General features: G+C 40.2%; 1 protein-coding gene across 1 annotated transcript in view; it reads left to right on the top strand.

Moving 5' to 3' along the window:
* Positions 1-5,073: 5,073 nt before the first annotated feature.
* Positions 5,074-27,331, top strand: part of dok6 (docking protein 6) — a 75,439-nt gene continuing 53,181 nt past the window's right edge. The window contains exon 1 of the mRNA XM_053611802.1: positions 5,074-5,196. Within this exon, the coding sequence (XP_053467777.1) occupies positions 5,131-5,196 (66 nt within the window). The 5' untranslated portion in view covers positions 5,074-5,130. The remainder of the gene's footprint in view (positions 5,197-27,331) is intronic.

Here is a 27,331-nt window from a genome sequence, read left to right as displayed (position 1 = left end):
TGAGTTCATATCGCACAATTTTGACTCTTTTTTTTCTCGCAATTCAGAGATCCACTTGACATTTAGTAAGCTACAGAGAATGCAGCGACAAAGCATCAATCATTCTCGATAAATAGACTATATAATAGATATAAGAACAACACTCATCAGCGAGTCAACACAAGGAAAATCAGACACTAGTGTGCTTGTTACCTGAAGTTAGTCATATTTCCGGTTCTGCATCAAGCGGATGTCTAAATTGTGTGGAAAAAAAAAAAGGTCAGAATTGTGAGATTTCAACTTGCAGTTGTGCAAAATAAAGTCACAATTACCTTTTAAATTTTTTATTTATTTATTTTTTTTCCGTGGCAGAATCAGGCTTCCATAATATTCTAATAAATTCACTTAAATTTACTGCAATGGCATGTCTTTGGTAGACGTAGCGTACAGAACACTCCCGTTTTGTTCTCGGGTCAAATAAATTCAGTGCTACGTGGTGGTTATGATATTAGACGGGAGTCACAAATCTTATCTTTCAATAGCTTGACAATTAGACTATTAGGGCTGAACAATGCATTGTAGTATCTCATCGATGGCATATTAAGAATTATGTGGGTCCAATGTGTTATGGATATGACAGTGAAGCATGCTGAAAAATATCAGTCAGAATGGAGATATACTCAAATCTAGCTGCATTAATCTACAGTCTGGGCTAGAAAGAAATCAGCCCCAGTCTCACTTCTTTATACCAGTTTGTGTAGCATTTTATGTATATTTGTGTAGAACTGTTAGAGTTGCACTGTTGGTTCACAAAAAGAATCCACTTTAGGACATATATTGACAGAAAAGAATCTGATGTTGATCAGGGGGTGGGGTAAGGGGAGTTACTAAGCCCTGCTAGCACATTTATAGTATACCAGCCAACCCTGGTGTCTTGTACATCTTATGTACTGTTGTATTTTTTTTTTGGAAAATTGTCTTTTTTACTCTGTTGTAGGCTGTTGTCCTTAAATGCACATATATAATAAATAGTATACTGTATATTGAGTAGTAGTAGTAGTAGTAGTAGTAGTAGTAGTGTAATGGAGGTGTATTTTGACCTTGAACCCAGTGTTCCAGGGACAGGCTCTGGATTCACTGAAACGCTTAGCGGTTAGCACATTTGCCTCACATCTACCGGGTTGGTGGTTCGATCCCTGCGTTTCCTTGTGTGTGCATGGAGTGTTCATTCTCCCATGCTTCAAGGGTTTCCTCCCCCAGTTCGTGCATTGTGACATGCATTGCAGGCTGATCGGCATCTCTAAATTGTCCGTAGTGTGTGTATGGGTGTGTGATTGTGTGTGCGATTGCGCCCTGCGATGGGTTGGCACCCTGCCCATGGTGTCCCCCGCCTCATGCTCTGAGTTAACTGGGATAGGCTCCTGTAGGATAAGCTGTATGGAAAATGGATGGATAGATGGATGGATGGAATGATGGGAAAGATTTCTTTATTCAAATCCTTTCCTCTAAATGTAAAGCCAGGTTTGTTTATAAATAAATTTAGCACAATGTTGCCCTCTATAGGCTGGGCTTTGGTTGTGACACGCAACACAGGGGACTGATAGATGGATTCATTCCACAATGTACTACTGATTATAACACAATACTACAGCTGACAGGTATGTAAACATAACCACTGACAAAAGACATCATTAAAAATGGTCAGTAAGTGGTCAGATAGATTTTACAGTAATGTACAGTAATTAGGCTCAATTCTGTGCAGATGTAAGTCCAGATGTCCAGATATGCGTGTTCCGACTGCACTGAAACAGGACAAGCGAATGTTTCTTCCTCATAATGTTCTGATGTTACTTTTTTGTGGAAATTACTGGAGATGTATTAACGTCAGAAGACAAAGAAAACGAAAAACACGCAAACATTGAAACTTTTTTAAAAAGAAAAGAAAAAAAAAGAAATGAAGAGAAAAAAATATTATACACATGAACACATCAACAAAACCAGTTTTAATGATGCTTAATTGATATTTTATCAAATCACATGACACATATGGTTTTCCTTTTATTTCAGCTACAGTTGGGTTTGTAAATATAATTTATTTACTTTTTTTTTTTTTTACATTTAGTTGTACTTTTATGGTAATCCTGCATTATTGTGCATTGGACTGGAAATCTGGCAACCTTATCACTGTGTAAGGTGTTCCAATCTCAACTCCATACTGCATAAACAACTTCTATATACAGTAATAGCAAAAGCTCCGTACTACTACTACTACTACTACTACTACTACTAATAATAATAATAGTAATAATAAATATGTGTTTATTTAGCAACAGCGTTCTTCTTTCACTAAATCGTGCATGCACATATTGTAGAAAAAGTAATAAATGCAATTTATGTTCTCTTATTTCAAATCTTTCTTTTGTATATCATGCTTCCCCTTTAATCTGCATAACATTTGCATCCTTTTGAGCTTATTGTGGTTCATGTGAAATTGTGTTTGTGTTCCTCCGGACGAGCTGATGAATTGTGCTTATGAGTTCTGCTCTGCTCTCTGATTGGATTGAAATATCAGAGGCTCAAATCAAAAGCAAAGGAAGCAAAGAAGGCATAGAACCTTTTTTTTTTTTTTTTTTTTTCTCACCCTTGCTGAAACAAAGGAATAGTAATTCATCTACATGAAAAACACAATGTCCTGTGAAGTATCATTCCCTCCACCTGGTTTACCATTGTATATGAATTGCATTTTAACATGGCAACCCATTATATATTCGTGAGGGTAGAAATGACATTATCCTCATAGCTCCTGTGCAGTTTTAAGCATTTTGGTTAAGGGGAAATTGTGTACATTGGATTGTCTCTCTGATCCCTGTAGCAGCAGCCAGTGAGTGCTCTTAATTGTTAATTAACTTGAATGAATGAATAAATTAATAGCTTGTAAATCTCCTGAATGTCAAGGAATTGAGAAATATCATGGAGAAGGAAGATAGGAATATAATGGAAGGAAGGAAATGGAAGTGGAAGTGATAGAAAATGGTCAGGGCAAGGAAGAAGGAAGGAAGGAAGGAAGGACAAGGCCAGAAAGGAAGGAAAGAAATGGAAATGATTCTTTTTGTACTTGAATGTTAGTGTGCTCAGCTAAAATTTTCTTTAAATCATTGCTTGAAAATCTCATGAAATCCTATTTTTGTCATTTTGGGCTGCAGTCAACACCATTTTGTCTTCTAAATTCTCATCAAACACAAGCTCATAAGTCTCTTGTCCTCAACCTGTCAGAGTGAAAATGATGAATTCATGTTTCTGTCTTCCGTTTATTTAATATTTGATTGAAGAACAAGTAAGCAAGGCGCATACACACATTCACACACACACATTCACACACACACAGCTGTATGTCGTATTCAAATGACACTTTATGAAAACGTTGATGTGCATTTAGCTTCCAAACCTGCTCGCTGTGAGACAAACAGCTACCACTGTAATCAGACATGTATAATCTGTCCTCTTCCTTCTTCGCTTCTTTGTGTCATGTGCGTGTTTAAACTTTCTTTTCCCCTTCTTTCACAGATCTATCTAATTTTCTTTCTTTCTTCTGGAGAATATTGGAAGTAGAAGAAGAATATGAAGTAAGGGGCACAAAACAAGCAAAAGTAAATATAAGTTACAGTAGAGTAACAACAACAACAACTTAACAACGACAACAACAACAACAAGTAGTGGCAGTAGTCGTAATCGTAGTAATAGTAGTAGTATTGTTGTTGTTCTTCTTCTTATAAAATTGTATTTTTTAAACATGTAACTAAACTAAATAAATATATTTGAAATATTAATTTATGAATGAATGAGCCCATGGATTTGCTAGAAATGATTTATTTATGTCGTATTTATTTATGTAATTTATTAATTTGTCTAACATTTGGTTGTTACTTTTTATGTTTGTACATATAATGTCTAATCGTCATTATTTGTCTTTAATTTATTTATTCATTTTCATATGATTCATCTACATGTGATTCATTTGCATGTGATTCATTTACATGTGATTCATTTACATGTGTCTAATCGTTATTATTATTATTATTATTATTATTATTATTGAAAATCAATATATTTATATTTTGTACTTTAAACACCTATTGTATTAAATCATATGATACACACAATAATTCAAGCTTCTTTTTGGTTGGTAGATGTAATTATATTTATTTAAGTTATTTATTACTATTTAGTTGTTACCTTTTATGTTTTAACATTTTCTCAAGATTTACAAATAGTAGTAGTAGTAGTAGTAATAATAATAATAATAATAATAATAATAATAATAATAATAATAACTGGCACCCTGTCCAGGGTGTACCCCGCCTTGTGCCCAATGCTCCCTGGGATAGGCTCCAGGTTCCCCGTGACCCTGAAAAGGAGTAAGCGGTAGAAGATGGATGGATGGATGGATGGATGGATAATAATAATAATAATAATAATAATAATAATAATAATAATAATAATAATTGCTATTATTATTATTTTTATTATTGCTGTTGCTGTTAGCATTGTAATTATTATTATTACGTTTGTGATTATTGTAGTTATTATTATTATTGTTATTATTATTATTATGTTTGTGATTATTGTTATTATTATTATTATTATTTCTGTTGCTTTTATTATTATTATTATTATCATCATCATCATCATCATTATTATTATATAATAATAATGTATTAACGTTATAATATAATAACGTATTATTACGTTTGTGATTATTGTAGTTATTATTATTATTGTCATTGTTGTTGTTGTTGTTATCATTATTATTATTATTATTATTATTATTATTATTATTATTATTATGTTTGTGCTTATTGTTTATTATTATTATTATTATTATTATTATTATTATTTCTGTCGCTTTTATTATTATTATTATCATTATTATAATTATCATTATTACAGTACCTCTCCACCTCTGATGTAGATGTGATGGCACGGTCCAGGAAGGGGGTGCTGGGTGAAATCAGTTGACTTTATCCTGCACCCCCCTCTCAGTGTAGAGATGGTACAGGCCGAGCCGGCTGTCTGAGGCACTGGATGCTGCTCTCACTTCTCCCAGATTTAACGAGCGAAACAGCGGAATAAAAATCAGAATAAAATCTTTCAATGGCTTCCAACTTCAACGACATAGTGAAGCAGGGCTATGTGAGGATCAGGAGTAAGAAACTGGGGGTAAGTTTGGGGTTTCTGTCTTTGAGATTTGCTCACTAATATTTCTGGCAGCATCTGGATGTAGAAGGCTTTAAGTGCTCCCGCAGAGGCAGAAATAAAAGCCCCAGCGTGTCGTGCCTTCGTTCTTCACATGCAGGAGGATTTCACCGACTTATAAGAGACATAAAGTAAGAATGTAAAGTCGTTTAGAGCAGCGTGTTTATTCCGGGTCCAGCTGTGCTTGCCTGTGGGTTTGTTGTATATTTGATCTGAATGATGCTGATGGGAAAGTGGGACAGATTTTGCCAAACACAACAGGCAGCAGCTTATTATTAAACCTCACAGCTTCTTACTGCTTCTGCACTCACTCTGTATCCGAACTTATTCTGCCCACTTTTACTCACTTCTTCTGTATTTAATCCTGCTTCTGCTCTAATCTGTCTTCCTCTACTTCCTCTACTTCCTTCCTTCCTTCCTCTACTTCCTTCCTTCCTTTCTCTACTTCCTTCCATCCTTCCTTCTGCCCCTTCTCCATATCTTCCCTTCCTTCCTTCCTTCATTCAATCCCTTCTCCATCTCTTTCCCTTCCTTCCTTCCTTCATTCAATCCCTTCTCCATCTCTTTCCCTTCCTTCCTTCCTTCATTCAATCCCTTCTCCATCTCTTTCCCTTCCTTCCTTCCTTCATTCAATCCCTTCTCCATCTCTTTCCCTTCCTTCCTTCCTTCATTCAATCCCTTCTCCATCTCTTTCCCTTCCTTCCTTCCTTCATTCAATCCCTTCTCCATCTCTTTCCCTTCGTCCCTTCCTTCCTTCCCTTCTCCATCTCTTTTCTTTCCTTCTTCTCCATCTCTTTCCCTTCCTTCCTTCAATCCCTTCTCCATCTCTTTCCCTTCCTTCCTTCAATCCCTTCTCCATCTCTTTCCCTCCCTTTCTTCAATCCCTTCTCCATCTCTTTCCCTTCCTTCCTTCCTTCAATCCCTTCTCCATCTCTTTCCCTTCCTTCCTTCCTTCCTTCCTTCAATCCCTTCTCCATCTCTTTCCCTTCCTTCCTTCAATCCCTTCTCCATCTCTTTCCCTCCCTTTCTTCAATCCCTTCTCCATCTCTTTCCCTTCCTTCCTTCCTTCAATCCCTTCTCCATCTCTTTCCCTTCCTTCCTTCCTTCCTTCATTCAATCCCTTCTCCATCTCTTTTCATTCGTCCCTTCCTTCCTTCCCTTCTCCATCTCTTTTCTTTCCTTCCTTCCTTCCTTCCTTCCTTCTCCATCTCTTTCCCTTCCTCCCTTCCTTCTCCCCTCCCTTCCTTCCTTCTCCATCTCTTATCCTTCCTCCCTTCCTCCCTTCCCTTCTCTATCTCAGTTCCTTCCTTCCTTCCTTCCTTCCTTCCTTCCTTCATCTCTTTCCCTTCCTCCATCTCCTTTCCTTCCTTCCTTCCCTTCTCCATCTCTCTTCCGCCCTTCCTTCCTTCCTTCTCTCATTTCCCCATCTGTTTTCCTTCCTTCCTTCCTTCCTTCCTTCCTTCCTTCTCCATCTCTTCTCATTAGTCCCATTTTCTTTAATATTTTCCCTTCCTTCTTTCCCTTTAATACCTTCCTCATCTCACTTCATTTCTTTCTTTCTTTCCTTTTATCACTACCACCTTCCAATTTGTCTTTCCTTCTTCCTTTCCTTTCCTTTCCTTTATTAAATTCCCTGTCCGCTTCACGTAATTTGTCTCTTTCTGTCTTTCCTTCCATCCGTCTTTGATTTTAATACCTTCTCCACCCCATTTATTTATATATTTATTTATTTATTTATTTACATTTACATTTACATTTATTCATTTAGCATTATATATATATACATACACACATATATATATTTTATCTCTATGACTTCCCTCATTTGTTTGTTTGTTTATATGGCTCCCTAATTGAAATGTGTGCAAACTGTATTGATTATTTATATATTTAATTATAATCAGTTCTGATGTTATTAAACAGGTGAAGTTGAACGAGCGGTTTCAGATCAGTTACACTCCTACGTCCATGTCACTGCCGATGAGGGATGGACGATACGGCAACCATGCAGCATACGCTCTACACTTTCTAACATTTTGCTCTTGTTTTGCTAACAGGAACCAACAGAGGCCTTTTTATGAGTTTACCCGTTTCTGTCCAACAGAAAAGTGTAGAAAAGTGTCCCATGCTGCTATTATATCATAATCTCGATATCATATCATCGTATTGTCCGGCCTTAGTGTTGATTATTTATTTCATGATCAGGTACGGTGCATGTAAGAAGAGCTGGAATCTCTCGCTGTAGGAAATCAATAAAAAAAAAAAAAAAAATCCTCTCAAAGCACATAAAAAAAAGCTTGTTTACAAATTTGGCTCCAAACTTGCGTTGTATCTCTTATATCTGAACCATTCAGTAGCAATCACATTAACTCATTTTAATCCTCTAAAATAGCCCAAATCTTAATGTATCAGATATCTTCAGAGGCTAAACTCAGCTTAGTCATGTTAATCCAGCCTTATGCAGCTTTCTCTAGCCTGACCCACATTCAATGTCCATTTCATTACTTTGCTATAAAAGAGGATGCTCTATATTCATGCCACAGATGGATGCATAGAAGACATTTATAGTCTGCAAAGCTATATAATAAAAATGTCAGGGCAAGGGGGAAAAAAAACAACAAAAAAAAACAAAACTCGACGGCATCTTCGACGGCACGGATATGCCCTCGGCTCGGTTTCACTAACGAACACGATGCGTGGTTAAAAAATAAATAAATAAATAAATAAATAAATAAATCCAGTTTCTGTCACTGAGACGTCTGAGTGATTTTGATTTTTTTGACTTGAGCTGCGAATAAGTGACCGAGGGATTGTGGGATAGCGAGTGGTTAAAAAAAGAAAACAAACAAAAAAAAAACAAGCAAAAGTTTCAACTCTATGCAAATTACAAATGGCAGCTGTGTTGCTCTGACCATTTGGGACAACGGGGAGCAAATGAGTGTTTTTTAGGAGTAAACAGCGATGTAAATAGAAGCCAGGAGTAAACTAAACCGAAGGTAAATTCAAAAGAGCAAGGGAAGGACAATTCCAATGAGGCCGAGCCAGGAAAGGTGGGTGTGGGGGAGGGGCGGGGGGTGCAAAGATTGCACGATTTATTTATGTTGCATTCGATTGAACAACGCCATTTAAACACTTGACTAGTAAAGACAGACTGTAAAGACTCGTTTTAGATACAGCACCAAGGGCGGGGCATCTTTTCTTTTCTGCAGCACCGTGTCAACTTTCTTGTAGACGGAATGAAATTTAAGTCTATTTTTAGTCCTGTCACGGTAGCCATTTTGGTCTCAAACATGGATGACGACAACCAACCTTAGTGTTATTTTCATAGAGTAGCTTGTATTTGTCATGTAACGTCAGAGAAGGAACTTCTGGACTACAGTTCCCAGCAGCCACTGCACCACACCATCATGTCACATGATCACCCGCACCTGAACTTCATTCATGTTAAGGGTATTTATAGCCACGGTTTGCGCCATGCTGGTTGTCTTTCGTCGCCGTTGTCTTCGTCGCTGTGTTTAGGTCTTTGGTTTACGTTAGTCTTTTCCGTAGCGTTTCGCCGCGAGTTCTGTAGCTATTGTTTTGTGTTTCGTTTGGGTCTTTATTAAACTTAAATCCGCACTTAAATCTCGGTTGCCAGATCATGACAATATTGATATGTGGTCTTGCTGCTTATATTATTATTTTTAATGACTTATATTTACTTAGACTTTCAAAAAAGAAATGGAAAAAGGGTGTATTTCAGCAGTAAAAGTGTGAGGTAACGCCGCGCTGTCCGAAGGAAGCTTCCGGTAATAGGCTGTACTTGGTGGTTAAATGAATTATAATCAAAATGACCGTGACCTAGACCAATAAATTTACTGACCGAATGTACTGACTGAGATTTATTTTTTTTCTTTCCTTGCCATAAATCAATAAGATAGTATAAAATACAGGAATGGGAGGAGCCTCCACTGGCTAATCATGCTAGCTGGTGACTTTCTAAATAATATCTGGGTTAATTAATAAAACATGACAGGGAAAGCTCTTACAGGAAAATGGTCAATGATGAGGTGACATGAAACAACCCAGAGTTACCCTTAATACCCTGAAGTTGACTATTTTCCAATAACAGGAGTGTGATATTCCCCAGCTAAGAAGCACATGTCATGGAGCAAGTGAGGTCCTGTTATCTCTTACGTTATAGCAGCTTCAAATAGGGATGGGTGATCTATCAATATAATATCGATATCGTGATAAATGATTATGCGATACACTTTTCTCTGATATTGTTGCTACATATTATTGATGTATTTTTTTTTTTTGCGTTTTTAATCATTACAAGTGAAATGGTACTGGGTGAATGTCATCGATTTGATGTAATTTAAAAAAAAAAAAACGAAAACGTAATCTTCGTCTTTGTAGGCATTAAAGGAAAGTATCGTCAAACTCAACTGAACGTTTCTTCTTGTTTATTTTACTACTGTTTTGCAGACCGTTTGTTAGAGAAATTATATATCATGGTACGCACCGTGTATTGTAGAAACGGCCTCAAGTATTGTGATATGATATTTTTGTCATATCGCCCAGCCCTAGCTTTAACCAGTCGTTTCTCTAACCTTCCTCGCTCAGAAAAAAAAACAATACAGCTTGTCGTGTTAATCGTTAAAGCCGTCCGTCCTGAAAACTTCGAGGAACAATTTTATCTCAGACTGTTAGCCAGTACTGACACTGGAGACTTACAGAAAGTAAGTAAGTTGTAAATATAACTTCTATAAGTTATATAAAGAGCACATTGATATAAAGCGGCGATTTAAATGGCGTCCGGAGTTACTAATGAATTGATCATCTTGGTTTTGGATATCGATGCTGCATTTACAACTTGTAGGAAAATTGGGAAGGATGAGAAACGCGCCACCATTTTACAGTCCAAACAGGATTTATTATTTTTTTTGTGATTGTTGCCGCCAAAAATGCTCGATTTTGCTGCGGCTTTTTTTTTCCCCAAAACTGCCGATACAGTTTGTGGAATTTTTTATGCTTTTTTTTTGCGGAAAACTACTCGAATTGGTGAAATTGCCATTGTGTGGATGTTTGTTGGTAAATAATACCTTTTAGCTGTACTCATATTTGACCTACGTGATCCGTAGATGGGTTTCGGCTGAATGCGCGTTGTGACGACGTCGGCGTCTTGGCCGAAATCTGCGGGAAATCTGTGGGAGTTTTGAAAAATTTCAAGCTCCTGCGAATATTGCAGCGTTTTCTTGATTTAGCCAATAGCGTTTAGCTTTCCTCACAGCCCGGGTTAAGCCGTACTTGACGGTTAGTAGCATGGGTTTTTATAATGTTGGAGGCGGGACACTTCGGATTCTACAGAGCATTTGATTGGACAGAAAATCTGATGAGAAGCTGAAGTGCAGAACAACGTCATCAAAGCTGGAGATCCGTATCGGTGGGAGAGAGAGACTGTACGTTTTGAATGAATGTATCTTCTAAATGCGAATTTTGTCTTGTTTTGGAGGACACTAGCTAGTAGATAACCTTAAGGCAAACAATTTTGATTTCACGGAGACTTTAAGTGTTAGCACTTTGTTTTTTTTTTTTTTTTTTTTTTGCAATGTTCAGCAGAACAAAAGTAGGCTGTACCGTTTATCAGTCGCAAATCATCAGAAATGGAATTTTAGACACTGAGAGGTTCGTATAATTGCCCCCGACCTCCCTCCCCCCCCGGTTATACAAATGTTTTTTCCCCACCCGTTTGTGTAATTTTTTTTTTCTTTTTCTAATCCTCTATCCTCATACGTTTTTAGTCTGTTTCTTCCTCTAAGCTCTCATTTTGCAGTTCACTCACACTCTCTTGTTCTTTCTCCATATACTTTTATTGTTTCCTCTCTTATTCTGTCTGTCTGTCTGTCTGTCTACTTCTAATCTTGCTTTCTGTATTTTTCCTCTGTCTGATCTTGTTTGCTCACATTCTCTCTATTGTGTAGTGTTTTTAACCCTGTTTCGCTCTTACTCCCCCTCTCATTCCACTATCTCTCTACCTCTTGGCCTCTTTCACTTGTCCCCTTTACTCTCTCTCTCTCTCTCTCTCTCTCTCTGTATTTGTGAAAGTCTCTTAGTAAGATGTTCGGCCACGATGAGCCTCCAGAGCAGCTTCAGTGCACCTTGAGATAGATTACACACATCTCTGAAACAGTACTATAACGATGAACACTATTCTTCCAAAACATTTTCCCGCAGCTTATGTCTTAAATCTCTCACCGGTGTTCATTTGGGTTGAGATCCGGTGACTGTGAAGGCCATTGCATTATAATTTATATCATTTTCATGCTCATCAAACTGTTCAGTGAGCCCACATGCCCTGTGGTGGGGGGGGGGGCGGAGTCATCCTGGAAGAGACCACTCCCATCAGGATAGAAAAGGTTTCATTATACAGTAGGACTGTATAAGGTGAGCAGTCAGAACGGCCTGCACGGCACCGAACGCCACACATGCACTCACACACTTGTTGAGAATATGGCGATGGATGACTCATCTGACCCTATCACTTTTTTTTTTTCCCTCCTCCTCTCTGTAGACCAATTCCTGTGTTTTTTGCACCACTGAACTCTCAAAGGTGCATTCGTCTTTGTAATGAGGGGTTTATGCACTGCAACTCTACTATAATATCCCTCAGTGTGGTTGTGGACAGACTGTTCTCGCTGACAGTCTGATCACGTCCTGCCTTGACATTCTCAGTCACCTGAAGAACAGCTGCTCTTCTGTTTTTACCTAAGGCATTAATGCACAAGTATCACTGACATTTAATGTTCACGTTCCATCAAAATTTCCACCCCTGCTTCCATAGTTCCAAACATACAGTATCATGATTCTCGAAGACGTAATAATATTGGCCAGCCTTAATGAAGATGTCACTGTAGTCACGGCTATATATACAGCATATAGGCGTGCAAGTATTCACCCCCCTCCTGGGAAAATGTCCATATTGTGTTTTGTTTGTCATACATGTAGATTATTTGCTAATAAAAGAATGTATAACTTCACCCCCGTTGCTTATAAAAAACCCCTAAATTAGTTGCGGTGCAACCATTTGGCATCAGAAGTCGCATAATTATTTGAATGCCTGTGTCACATAACCTCGATATAAATACACCTGTTTCTGGAAGACTCTAGAGTCGGCACCTGCTGCCTCCTAGTGTTTCTGGAGCGCTTTCTGAGTGGCCCTTGGGCTACTCTTCTGACTTTTCTTCTGACTCCCCGGTCAGAAATCTTACGAGGAGCTCCTGTGCGTGGCCATTTGTTGACTGAATGATGTTGCTTCCACTTGTGGATAACGGCCCCAATTGTGCTTACTGGAAGATTCAGAAGTTTTGAAATACGTCTGTATCCGATTCCATCAATATGTTTCGCAACAATAAGGTTGCGAAGGTCTTGGGAGAGCTCTTAGCTTTTACCCATCATGAGATGTTTCCTGTGTGACACCTTGGTAATGAAAAGCCTTTTTATAGACCATCAATTTACTCACCCAGCTGATATTAATTTGCACAGATAGGAGGTATAATTACTTTATAACTACTTATGGATGTGCTTTACCTTGCCTTGGAGAACTGCTTTTTCTTAGCATGTTCAATACTTTTTCCTGTGTCATTCCTCTTTATTACACATAACTTCATTTATGGACTTTAATGTTGTGAATTCTATATATTTGTGAAAACCTCATTGGAAATATATTTACTGAAACAAATGTTGACGTGTTCAACACTTATTTCCCCCACTGTATATATGGAGACCTGATCATCACATTAACAGGCATTAGGCCATGTTAGGCATAAACATGCCACTGGTTCTGGTTACTTCTCACTCCTGGTAGCCTCCACTCTTCTGGGAAGGCATTCCACTACATTTTAGAGCCTGGCTTTGGAGAATTGGGTACATTCAGCCACAAGAGCGTTAGTGAGATCAGCCACTGGTGTCAAGTGAGAAGGCCTGGTGAGTGGCTGGCGTTCCAGTACATCCTAAAGATGTTCAGTGGGGTTGAGGTCAGGGTTCTGTGCAGTTCTTACACTCTAACCTTGGAAATCCTCGCTTTATGCATAGGGTCAGTGTCATGCTGGAACAGGTTTGCTGGAACCTCTTACTTGCCCTGAAGGGAAATCTTAACGCTACAGCATACAAAGACATTCTAGACAAATGTGTGCTTAGAACTTTGTGAGAACAGAACGGTCAGTGCTGGTCAGTTGTCCACAAACGTTTGGCCATATAGGGTATAAATAAACCGTGTACATATGGAACTGTCTTTTTCTTTATGTAAGTAGGTTTATATGAAGCTTGAGTGTGGGAGTTGGGCATATGGGAGTTTTGCAGTCGCTTGTTAATTGCAGTTGGTTAAGCACTTGATCTCCTCACTAAGTTAACAGCTTCTCGAAAATCCATAATGCTCACAGAGCGATTTAGACTCTCAGAAGTCAATGCTCAATAGGAGCTTAGTGTGATTCTGCCCTGGGGCGTCGCCAAACCCAATTCAGAAAAGCATGGACTCTAGTTAAATGTTGCTGTGCAAAGCCATAATGAAAAAATTGCTCGGTAAGGTAATCTGATTTGCATTTCTGTTTGTAGCCACAGCCGGAGGAGCTGATGGAGCTTGGCTTATAAGTATAGTCTATTTTCCAGCAGTTAGACTGACCTCATCATCGTTACGGTGCAATGACATCATCACAATAATCCTTTCTATATTATTAAATCTGAGAATTAAAACTATCGGCCCGAGAGTACCAATAGTTTGTTTTGGTGCTGATTTTGAGCAGGTATTAAAAACCATGAGTTTGGTCCTGGCCTGGCAGTGGATGGGGAAAAAAAAAAAGTTCCAGTTTTCTGAAAGGTTCTGTTCCTTTTGCACTGGGAGAAAGGTCGACGAGTGTCCTTTCTTTAAAACAAGGACATGTTTGCATGCTGTTGCAGCCAAACACTGAGAAACCTCAATATTGACCTACATTTGCGTTTGACATTATTTTTCTGCTATTTTTGTAGCGTCCCTGTGTGCATGTGCAGCTCCTGCCTCATTTTTGACATTTTAACTAATGTTCTTCACTAAAGGTTAGTGTGCCCTACATGATCCCTAGAGAGGTTTGTTTTTTTTTTTTTAGCTGTTGGGGTATGTGTGCAGATAAACAATTTGTTACAGTGCAAAAAACTACTTAGCATTTAAATGAAGTGGCTCTGGAGTGTGGAGAAGAAAAACACACAAAATGCATGGGTGTTAATTTGGATGGAGTGAATTTAGGCCTCTCATGTTCCAATGCAGAGAACAGGACCTTTTCAATGGTAATAGGAGATGTGTGTTATAGTAGTTAACTCCTTGGTCCTATCCAGAAGTAGAAAAACTCAGATAATAGTGGGTTTTATGTGGGGGGGTGTATAACACAATATAGTTTCAAATTCTACTACTGACAGAAGTAGATGCTTTTTACTGGACTAAACACTAAATAGACAAGGAGGCATTAACAGTGCATGCCAAGCTAATATTCCCCACACCATTACACAACCACCACCAGCCTGGACTGTAAACACAAGGCAGGTTGGGTCCTTGGATTCATATTGTTGACAGCAAATTCTGACCCTACTATCTGCAGAAATCGAGATTCATCAGACCAGGCAGCACTTGTTGTTGTTTTTTCCCCTCTTCAACTGTCCGGTTTCGGTGAACCTGTGCGCACTGTAACCTGACAGGAGCAGAACCCGATTTGGTGTTTCCATACAGTCTGAGATGTTTTGGTTTGGTCTGGTAAATAGTCTGCGTTTATATAGCGCTTTTTTAACCTTAGCGGTTCCGAAGCGCTTTACACTGTGTCTCATTCACCCATTCACACACACACTCACACACCAATGGTAGCAGAGCCGCCATGCAAGGCGCTAGCTCGCCATCGGGAGCAACTTGGGGTTCAGCGTCTTGCCCAAGGACACTTCGGCATGTGGAGTCACGCGGGCCGGGAATCGAACCGCCAGCCCTACGATTAGTGGACAACTAGTGGCTCAGGTGGTAGAGCCGACCCACAGTTTTCTGCTCACCACGGTTGTAAAGAGTGCTCATGCGCCTTCCAGGTAGCTCTAAACAGTCTTGCCATTCTCCTTTGACTTCTCTCTTCAAAAAGATGCTTCCGCCCACTGGATGTTTTTTAATCGTGAAAGACTAAAATGAGAGAGGATCGAGATGCGGCATGCAGCTCCAACGCTGAACATTTTCCCTCAGGAAGCTGGGGTCAGAGCTCAGGGTCCAGCACCCGTGGAGCCGAGTGGGTTAAGGGCCCAACAGTGGCGGCATGGCAGTGCTGATCAATAGCCCAGAACCTTAACCGTTGAGCCACCACTACCCTAATAGTCTAAAAACTGCGATACTAAAATGTGTAACGTGCTGAAAATTGCAGATCCCGTCGAGCACTTGCGCATATCTCAGTTCTCACAGAGATGAAGTGCTCTCATGCCTGATAGTTTCTCTGCACACTGAGTTCACTGCTTCACGCTCAGGTATACCTTCATGTGCATGCAATTTAATGACGACGCTTGCAGATACTGCTCTGTCCGCTCACGTCGGCCTCTCTCGTGCTCTCTACTGAAGATACGGTTTTAAACCTGTAAGATGTATTTTCACGGAACATTGTTTGCAGTCTGCTTTGCTTTGATTGGCATCATCCACATGAAATATGTTCAGATCGCTGTCATTTCTTGTCATCTGATTATTAGCGTGTGCACGGTGGCTTAGTGGTTAGCACGTTCGCCTCACACCTCCAGTGTCGGGGGTTCGATTCCCACCGTGGCCCTGTGTGTGCGGAGTTTGCGTGTTCTCCCCGTGCTGTGGGGGTTTCCTCCGGGTACTCCGGTTTCCTCCCCCAGTCCAAAGACATGCACGGTAGGTTGATTGGCATGTCTAAAGTGTCCGTAGTGTATGAATGTGAGTGTGTATGTGATTGTGCCCTGTGATGGATTGGCACCCTGTCCAGGGTGTACCCCGCCTTGTGCCCGATGCTTCCTGGGATAGGCTCCAGGCTCCCCGTGACCCTGAAGGAAGGATAAGCGGTATTGAAAATGGATGGATGGATGTTTATTAGAGCACCAAAATACACCAGACCTGAGTCATATACTGTAGTATCACGATACTGGCTGTGAGTATCCGAGCATTTTTATGAACATGAGTAAATGAGTATCCTAATATCCGTTCTGATGCGTCCCTATTAAAAACATTTTACTGCTTATAGAGCAGCCACTTGCTATAATATTAACGAAGTGGGATTTGTTTGATGTTTAGACTTTAAAAATAAATAAAAAAAAGTTATAAAGTATTTTGCTCAGACTTTTTAGCCCACTCTAGAATATTTTGTCATTTGTAATACATTTGAAAGGTGCAGTCCACCCTGTCTCGCTCTCGTTTTTATTAAATATGGACTGTATCTCTCTGATTGCACACTAATATATCAAAGACTGCTTACTGAATAACCCCCAGTCTGTAGTGCACTATTTAATTATGAATCAGGCGCATGAAAAACAGCAGAAACGAAACACACGCACAAGAGCTCGGCAACACAAAGGAACGGAAATGCAGGCACTTCATTAAAGTGATGGACAAAAACAGTGTTTACATGTCAAAGGAAGTGCTTTGGATTAAAATGTATCGAAAAACATTTGAACATTAAAGGATGACCTAGAATCGCTACATGTGATTCTTAGGTTGTGAAAAGAAGGATTGAGCTGTGGTGTATTTTATTAAATGGAAAAAAGGGCTCTTCGTCAGGTTTGCGGTTTTCAGACAGACTTTTGAACCACCCAGCTACGCTGATGTTAAACCTAACAGGAGCCTGACGCCTATCCAAAGGAACTCGGGACACAGGGCAGGAGACACTCTAGATGGCGTGCCAACCCTTCGCAGGGTACAATCGCACACATACTCGCACACTACGGACAATTTAGAAACCCCAATCAGCCGACAATGCACGTCTTTGAACTGGGGGAGGAAACCGGAGTACCCTGAGGAAAACCCTGAAGCACGAGGAGAACATTCGCTCTCCATGCACACAGGGCAAAGGTGGGAATTGAAATCTTACCGTTCTTGAGCGTCGCTTGTTACTACATGAATTCAGGGTATTTGCACCAGTGGATTGGTTTGCTCGTTCTGACGCCTGTTCTTTATTTATGACATACACTATATGGCCAAAAGTTTGGGGACGCCTGACCGTGACCCCCTCATATTGCCACAAAGTTGGAACCAAAGAATTGTCTAGAATGTAGCATTAAGATCTTCCTTTGTTGGAATTAAGGGGTCAAAACCTGTTCCAGCATGACAGCTCCTGTGCACAAAGTGAGGTTTATAAAGACATGCCGTGTCCATCGGTTCTCTACTGCAGAATCTCGGCGGACGCAGTAGGTCATCCGGGGCTTTCTCGCCTACTGTTTCATGAACACTGAGAATTCGGACATACTACTCCTTTGGCGTATTGCATTCCATCTACTGTATAGTACGGTAGTAGGGATATATGGACACAGCTATGGTTTGCCAAGGTTGGTAGGGAAGAACTCGTGTGGCATGCACAGAACCCTGACCTCAACATCTCTGAACATCTGTGTGATGAACTGGAACGCAGACTGCACCCCAGGCCTCCTCACCCAACATCTCTGCCTGACCTCACTAATGCTCTTATAGCTGAATGGGCAAAAATCCCCATAGCCACACTCCAAAATCTAGTTTAAAACCTTTTCAGAAGACTGGAGTTTATTATACTAGCAAACGGGAACAGAATCTAGAATGTGTTGTTCAACATGCACATATAGAAACATGAGGTCACGAGCCCCAAATCCCTCTGAGTAGGATTGATGGCATACTCCCTGTCAATCACAGGGACACTAGCCAATCATGTGTGTCTGTGAGTTCATGAGTGTGGAAGAGGGCAGATAGCGCTTTCCTGTGATGCAGCATGAGGTTGGCTGGCTTCATGTGTCTCAAAGGAAGCATGTGATAGCCTTCACCCTTCCCCCTTCCCAGCTGGTAGCTGTCGTTTGATTGGCAGCTGATCAAAATTGAGGAGAGAAATGGGAGAAACACTGTATAATGTTACTTTTGCAACAAGACAGTATAAGTAACAGGGTAAGACAGCAGGAAGACTGTAAGTGACAAGGCTATAGGTTTTATCTGAGCATCTGACAATTTAATTAGGAAATGATATCCAATGGCTAAATATAAACATGTTGAGATTTGATTGCTTTTGGCTAGCAGTTTGGGTTACTTTTGGCTGATTTGGCAACCCTGATACTGACTAAACGTGATTGCAAGCGGTCTGTGGAGATACATTCGAGACCTACGTGGAAATCCAGTCCACTATCAAATCCATCGAGACACATCACACATGTTTATGTGATCGTTTGTTTCCCACATTTATTTATTATCTGTAGTGAGTGACGGTTAATGGACGTTATAATGAAGTAAAACAGACTCGGTGCTGTTTCCAGGTTTAAGCAAATCCATAGAAAACTCCCGGAAGTAACGTGAGGAGTCGTGGACACGTACACAATTCAGAAAGGAAAAGAGAAATCAAACATATAAATCTGTGCATTTAAATGATGAATGAAGTTATACGTTATGAATGTGTGAATGAGACTGTTCGGATGGACGTCCTGCTCTGAATTCATCCTCCTCCTGCAAGAGTTCCTGACCTGATTTTTACATTTTACAGTAAAAACTATGACTGAGCACCCTCGGAATATTACTGTCTGTCTGGATATATACTGCTGTGGCTAGCGCTCCCTTCCTTCCTCCCTTCCTTCCTCCCTTCCTTCCTTCCTTCCTGGATTTGTTCTCGCTATGCTTCATCTTGCTACCTTCATCCAATTTATTTCCTTCTCTCTCTCTCTCTCTCTCTCTCTCTCTCTCTCTCTCTGTTCCTGTCTGCTTCTCACTCCGTTCCTTTCTTTCTTTCTCCATGTAGTCCATCCCTTTTCCGTCCTTCCTTCCTTCATTTCTTTTCTCTGTTCTTCTCGTTTCTTCCTTCATCAGCTTTGTCTCCTTTTCCCAATCTCCTTCCTTCCTTTCTTTCCATTCTGTTTTCTTCAATCTTTTCTTTCTTCCTTCCATCCTTCATAGATTCTTTCTTTCTTTCTTTCTTTCTTTCTTTCTTTCTTTCTTCCGTCCTTCCTTTCTGTATTTGTTCTCTCTATTCTTCATCTTGCTTCCTTCATCCGATTTATTTCCTTCCAAGCTTCCTTCCTTCTGCTCACTTCCACACCTCTTCTTAATTCTCTCTCTCGCTCTCTCTCTCTCTCTGTTGTCCTGTCTGTGTCTAACTCCGTTCCATTCTTTCTTTCTTTCTTTCTTTCTTTCTCCATGTAGTCTTTTCCTTCCTTCCTGCCTTCATTTGTTTTCTCTGCTCTTCACTTTTCTTCCTTCATCAGCTTTGTTTCCTTTTTCCAATCTCCTTCCTTCCTTTCCTTCTTTCCTTCCATTCTGCTTCCTTCCTTCTATACTTCATAGATTCTTTCTTTCTTTCTTTCTTTCTTTCAACATCTAGTCTATTTCTTTTCCTTCCTTCCTTCATATATTTGTTCTCTCTATTCTTCATCGTACTTTCTTCATCTTTCATCTTTCTTTCAGCCTTGTTTCCTTCCTTCTGCTCACTTCCTCTTCTTTTCTCTCACTCTAAGCCTCTCACTCTGTCCCGTATTTCCCATTTCTTTCTTTCTTTCTTTTTTTCTTTCTTGTGAAATGGGAAAGAAAACCCTTTCTATGTTGTTCATAAATTCTCTTTGAGAATCACTGAATCACGGTGATAAATATTATAGATTTCAAACATCGATTGAACAAAATATGTTTTCGCCGTTAACCTTGTAGCTGTAATTTCCAGTAAAAATCTGTGCTCTGTGCATGTTCATACCGGAAAGATACCGGAAAGTAATGTCTGACCTTTTCACATTTCAGACTGGCATGTGTGTGTGTGTGTGTGTGTTTGTGTGTGTGTGTGTGTGTGTGTGTTGTGCTCCACCAGTCACTAGCCAACAGAGGTGAAGGTCATCTCATTAGCTCATCTCAGTCTCACACAGCGAGAGAAGGAAAGCAGGACAGAGCAAGTGAGAATGAGAAAAACACGGGAAAGAGGACTAAAGGAATACTCAAACAGTTTTCAGCTTTGTCTCGATGTATTCATCTGTTCTGTAGCATGTGTGTGATTACCACAACAAAGACAGTTCATATGTTTCCCTAATCAGACTTGGAAGTCTCCGGGTAGTTACATGTTACAAATAAATATTTATGCAAACCCTTTTTTTTTTCTCTTCAAATTACAAAAAAAAATTGTAAAATTAAACATGACGCTGTATAATTTGGGACCCAAGAATTAGTGGTATTATATTACCTGCATAATCATTTGAGTGTAGATTTAAAAACATTCAGACTTTCTGTCATGTCTATATCATCTTAAGTCTTAAAGTGTTACAAGTACAGATTAAAAATTATATTATATGGTCGTGTAATATGTAAAAAATAAATAAATAAACCATAACAGAGCGGGCTGTTACAGGAAAATAATTAATAACAGGTGTAGTGGCTTGATGTGAAGCAGAGTTACTGTTTCTACCCTAAAGTTGATTATTTTACAGTAATAACACACTTCAAACTGTTTTATTCATCTTCTATGAAAGTAATTTGATTTCTGATTTGATTTCAACCAAGGACAAACAATAATTTTTTGTTTATTAAAGAATGACATTTTTTTTCTTTCAGTTACAGTTAATGTTCCTGTTTAGCAGCTGTAAACATCTGTCGTTCCCTCATCAGCATCTCTTTTTTCTCTGTCTATAAAGTGCAAAATGTTACGTCCTGTCTCCTGAATACTTTCCCCATGGTGGAAAATGAAGGAAGGAATTTTACCTTAAAAATCGCTGATACTGGAGACTCCTTCCATGAATGTTAAACATCTCCTGTAATAAAGAATCACCATATCGATGATTAGAGCTTTTTTTTGTTTTGTTTTGTTAAACAACAACAGATTTCGGGGGGCATGGTGGCTTAGTGGTTAGCATGTTGCTAACGTTGCACCTCCGGGGTTGGGGGTTCGAATCCCACCCTGTGTGTGCAGAGATTGCATGTTCTCCCTATGCCTCGGGGTTTCTATGCCCTATACTCCAGTTTCTTTCCCCAAGCCAAAGACATGCGTTGTAGGCTGTAGGCATTTCCAAATTGTCTGTAGTGTGTGAATGGGTGTGCAGTTGTGCCCTGCGATGGGTTGGCACCCTGTCCAGGGTGTCCCCCGCCTTGTTCCTTGGGTTACCAAGCTCCCCGCCAACACTGTGTAGGATAAACAGTACAGGAAATGGATGGAACAATGCATATCTTGACAATTTTTTATTGTTAGACTTCATTCATGTGCAGCGCTGCCATATATGTCCCTGTGTAAGTTCTTACTGTAGAAACATATGTTAGACCGTCCCTCCAGTAGAAGGGAACCTTTAACACAGATTTTCTACAGATTTGGGTTTGGCGCATTCAGTCAAAACTCCCTTTCGATTCACGTGCGTCAAACATGAATACAGCTAAAACGTCTCATTTACCAACGAACATCACAGTGAAAGACTATACAAAACAATTTCGTTCAATTGCAATTTCACCAATTCGAGTAGTTTTCCACAAAAAAACACCCAAACATTTAACAAAATCAAGCATTTTTGTCGGCAACAATCACAAAAGCACTCAGCGAAATCCTGTATGGGCTGATTACAACGTGTCGAAGGTTCAACAGCACTGTGGTATAAAACCTTGACAATGCTAATCACACATAAGCTACAAACACTAAAGTATTTCTTCAAACCCTGGATGTCTTCCAGACTCGATTCCTGGAAGAGCTCCTCACTGCAGAGTTCTGCTTTCTACCCCATTTACCACACCTGATTGAACTCATTATCTAATTCCCAAGGCCTTCATGAGCTGACGTTGGTGTGTTAGAAGAAGTAAACACAAAGCTCTGTAGGGTTGTGGTCCTCCAGGACCTGACTTTGACAGCCCCGAGTAAAGGTTTGTGGAAAGACTAACAAACCTCAAGGAATATTTTAAAATGATATACCACTGAGATTGCAGTGTAATTTCGAGGGCTGTAAAGATTCCTTGATTATTAATTGAGAATTTACAGCATGTATCATGTAGAAGTGGTATGGCTTTGGTGACTGGATTTGTCCAGGCATCTCTGTATTGGTAGTCTGATAAACACTGCATGTTTATTCGTTTTTAGGGGTTGCACGGCTGTTAATTTTTAGTAGATGTCCAACCATCTTTTGCATAGTTGAAGCAAAAGCTGATTCAAGGGCTTCTGAGTGCATCAGGAAAACGTTCACGTTATCATCAGGAGATTGCAAGTTTGAATCCAGATGATGCTATAGCCATCCATGGCTGGGAGCCAAGGGAGCAAAATGCTCTGCTTTCTGTGTGAGGGATATACTCTCTATACTCTCTCTCTCTGTTCTGTCAATCGCAGTGACTCTAACCAATCATGGGCAACTTTGATCTCAAATACGTATTTTCAGGCAGAAATGTCCCATGGATTATATCTCGTACCTGTGCACACCGTTTCAGACGTTTTAATCGCATGGTCTGCTAACGAAACTTATAAACGAATGAAAGATAAGACGACGGATGGAGCTATGAAAAGCAGCTGTTTTCATGTCTGCTGTTATAGCGTCGTCTTTATCTATTCTTCATCCAGTTCTACCCTTCAGCATGATTTTCAAACAGACTCACAGTAATTACATATTTTCCAGCTAAGGCAGTGACGCAGTAGATTAGGTGCTCCTTTGTTGCTGCCTGGGATGCCTCGAGATGCTTTCATGCTCACAACAGGGATACGGCCATATGCGTCCTAGGCCACCTCCGATTGGGGTGGTTGGATCACAGTGCATCTTCGAGACACATTTGACCCAGTTCACATCTGTACTTAGCGCTGAACATTTGTGATCCGATCACCCAGGATGCATGTTTATGCCGGGTGTGAATGGGGCCTTACTTGTTAAACTTGCTATACCAATATCCGATATCCTGTGATGCTAGTTGACGTAAGCTTAGTGCATGTCGTCATGCCAATGAAATTACGTATTTCACAAGTAATTATCGCAATCAAAGCAAAGCAGACTGCAAACTGTGGTCTGTGGAAATCTCAAGAGGAGGAACTACAGCATTTGTTTACAGTACAAGTAGCCTGATAAAACATACTATGGTGATTAAACAGTATCTTTGATAGAGAGAGTGACAACCGACGTGGGTGAGCCTGATCATCGTACGGAAGGGTTGCCTGTCTTCCTGTCTATTACAGACTCTCTGAGGCAGCAGTGTGGCTTTTCAGGTGCATCTGTTTCATAGTCAGGTTCCCAGGCCACTCTGACTGTCTGCCTTCATTCCTGGCCTTTCATCTATTGCAGTTGGTGTAAATGGTCTCGCTGGTGATATCTCCACCAGTGTTTTCTCAGGCCGGGGTCAGGAAGTCATCTACGTACAACCTCATTTCTCTCAGTCATCTCAGGAAATCTCCTCAAGGCTATCAAGCATTGTTCGCCTCATTGTGTGGATCCCCCTGGTGTGTGACCCATCTGAATGAAGAAGTCGTGTCAGCTGTCTGGCTGTGTGGATGATACATGACAGAGATGCTGGATTCCAAGCGTGATCTTCTCAAATGGGCTGAGAACTTGGACGAGGTGTGTCGTGATGTTCCTTGTAGCAGTTTCAAGTTTGACAGGTGTATCGTCCATGATCATGAGTGTACTATCTCACTCCATATCTGTTTAGTACACCAATTGGATTTAAACCAAAAGTGAATGTGGAAGGATTTTCTTTCTTTTTTTCTTTCTTGCTTTCTCTCTTTCCTGTTTTTCACCCTCTTTCTCTTTGCTTTAGTGTTTCATAGTTCTCACTGTTTCTCAGATTTATTTCCTTACTAATTTCCTTCCTTTCTGCCCACTTCCACCTTTCTGTGTTATACTGTTTGCACCTTTTCTTCCTTCCTATTAAGTTTACCAGTATGCTTGCCGGAACAAAAAATGGAGGTAGAAACGCCTGCAATGAAAGCATAATGTCTGGCTTCTGACAGTTCCTCAACCTCAGCTACATTACTCGAGTTCATAATTGGTCTTAACTACAGATTATGGTCGGACTCGTTTTTGCCTGCCCTTCATATTTTCTAATGAATTTAGTTGGATCTGTTTAGCAAAATACAAACAATCTAGTATACACATTTAAACCACTGTGATATGAAGTGCATCATGCAGCATGAACATTCATGTTTTTGAACATTGTCCTTCAAGCTTCTGACCACTCACTCGCACGCCCTTGAAAGTAATAACCTCTTTTGTTGTGGGATACCAGTTATAATGCCAGTGTTGCTTGGGATACCAGATCTAATACCAGTGTCGCTTGGGATACTAGGTCAAATGCCAGTGTCACTTGGGATACCAGGTCTAATATCCAGTGTCGGTTGGGATACCAGGTCTAATACCGGTGTCGCTGGGATACCAGGTCTAATACCAGTGTCGCTTGGGATACCAGGTCTAATGCCAGTGTCGCTTGGGATACCAGGTCTAATACCACTGTTGCTTGGGATACCAGGTCTAATACCAGAGTCGCTTGGGATACCAGGTCTAATACCAGTGTCGCTTGGGATACCAGGTCTAATACCAGTATTGCTTGGGATACCAGGTCTAATACCAGTGTCGCTTGGGATACCAGGTCTAATACCAGTGTCGCTTGGGATACCAGGTCTAATGCCAGTGTCGCTTGGGATACCAGGTCTAATATCCTGTGTCGCTTGGGATACCAGGTCTAATACCAGTGTCGCTTGGGATACCAGGTCTAATGCCAGTGTCGCTTGGGATACCAGGTCTAATATCCCGTGTCGCTTGGGATACCAGGTCTAATACCAGTGTTGCTTGGGATACCAGGTCTAATACCAGTGTCGCTTGGGATACCAGGTCTAATACCAGTGTCGCTTGGGATACCAGGTCTAATACCGGTGTCGCTTGGGATACCAGGTCTAATACCAATGTTGCTTGGGATACCAGGTCTAATACCAGTATTGCTTGGGATGACAGTTCTAATGCTAGTGTCACTTGGGATTCCAGCTCTAATACTAGTGTTGCTTGGGATACCAGTCCCAATACCAGTGTCGATTGAGATACCAGTCCCGATACCATTGTTGCTTGGGATACCAGTCCAAATACCAGTGACATGTGGGATACCAGTTCTAATACCAGGGTCGCTTGGGATACCAGTTCTGCTGCACACCTCTAGTCTCAAGCAGATGACCCGTGATCCTTTCTGGCAAGCAAAAAACAAGCAGTGCACCTCCTATTTGTGCCTGTAATTATATCTATATAGAGCACATTATTTGTTCATTCTGAATAATATCTTCATATTCAGTTACATCTCTAGTGTGCAGTTTGGTATGTCTTCCCATTGTACTCTTGTCTATGGGCCTTAGTTGTGGCTTTCACACTGAGCACACCTGGATTCTTTTACAGCCAATAAAACGAGTTGTTAAGCTCATACCCAGCAATCAGTAGTAAAGGAAATGCTGCCAGTGTTTTCAGAGAACAGTAACTCCTTCACCGCATGATTTTTATCTTCGCTTTGCTGTACCATTTTATGCTTTAATCCTACATTTTGCACAGTATTATATGACGGAACGTCTTTTGCTGTCATTTGCATGATTGTTCTGTCAAGCCTCTTTGGGGCATTTGGTGTCCAATGAGTAGTTTTGTTAGAAACGTGGTGGAGAATTTGTCACAGTCGTAGCCATAAGGTGTTCTTTGGCTTGAACCCTGTTCACAATTTGACTGATAGAAAAGGCTGACTATCAATCATTGAGCTAAAATTTTGGTGGAATAAGTGCAAATAATTTTTCTTTCTTTTGAAGTGCTGTGCATCTCATAATTAAATTAAAATGCATGCCTGTTTTCACAGATGGGGCTGCACACATCAGTGGCAACCTGACTCAGTCACATGACAGATACAGATTAAATACCTAGACCATCATCAGTCAAAAATATTTGCATTACCAATGCATTTTAAAGATTATGCTGAACATTTATGTCGTTTCCAAACTAAACAAGTCACTAATAATTTGTCAAAGTACCATGCGATCTCTGCAGGCTTTCACTTCTGACATATGATGTGAACGAGCTGACAAAATGCAGATGGAATGCATTTGTATAGTGTAAATATCTATCATTCTCTAATTGCAAATGTCTCTAGATTTGTTATGTCTTGAGATTTGCAAATGCTGCCACTTATTTAAATGAGAAAAGCAGAAACTGTGGTCTTGTACACTCTATGATCACCCGCTTCATTAGCACCTCCTAGTGATATTTGTTGCCTAAAATAGCGTCCCATTTATAAATATGGTTTTCCTAAAGAGTGACATTATTGGTGCTTTATCAGCATGATTTCAGCAGATACTCATAATGTCATGGAATGTTAATGGTAAATGGTCTGCATTTAATATAGTGCTTTTTAACCTTAGCGGTTCTATAAAGCGCTTTACAGTGTTCACCCATTCACACACACACACTCACACCAGTGGCAGCAGACCAAACATTTGAGGTGCTAGCCTGGCCATCGGGAGCAACTTGGGGTTCAGTATTTTGCCCAAGGTCACTTGGGCATATGAGCCGGGAATCGAACCGCCAACCCTACGATTAGTGGACAACCCACATTACCACCTGAGCCCCAGTCGCCCCAGCTGATGTTAATATCAGCTGATATTATAGACCAACCAGAAAACATGCTGTGCTCCAGCATCTTAACGGTGTATAATCTTTAAATCTTGCACAGTATTGTCACGCTTGGCTCAGACTTTTAAAAAACCATCCGTTTAATAAACCGTCATCCATGGGCTCATCACCAAGTCCATAAATCTAACAGTAACGTCAGGAGAAAAAGTTACTGCCATACTGACACACACACACACACACACACACACACACACACACACACAGACATTCAGTCTTTGTCTTTCTTTCATATATGCACATGATGAGAACTTGTTTCTTCACTGAACGATTAGAGAAATGATACAAACACCAAGAAATACATTAAGTAAGAAGTCAAAAGTCA

This window comes from Ictalurus furcatus, chromosome 23 (assembly GCF_023375685.1).
Source record: "Ictalurus furcatus strain D&B chromosome 23, Billie_1.0, whole genome shotgun sequence".
Taxonomy (NCBI): domain Eukaryota; kingdom Metazoa; phylum Chordata; class Actinopteri; order Siluriformes; family Ictaluridae; genus Ictalurus; species Ictalurus furcatus.
Note: the sequence above shows the minus strand (reverse complement) of the source record. Positions and strands in the feature narration are given on the sequence as shown.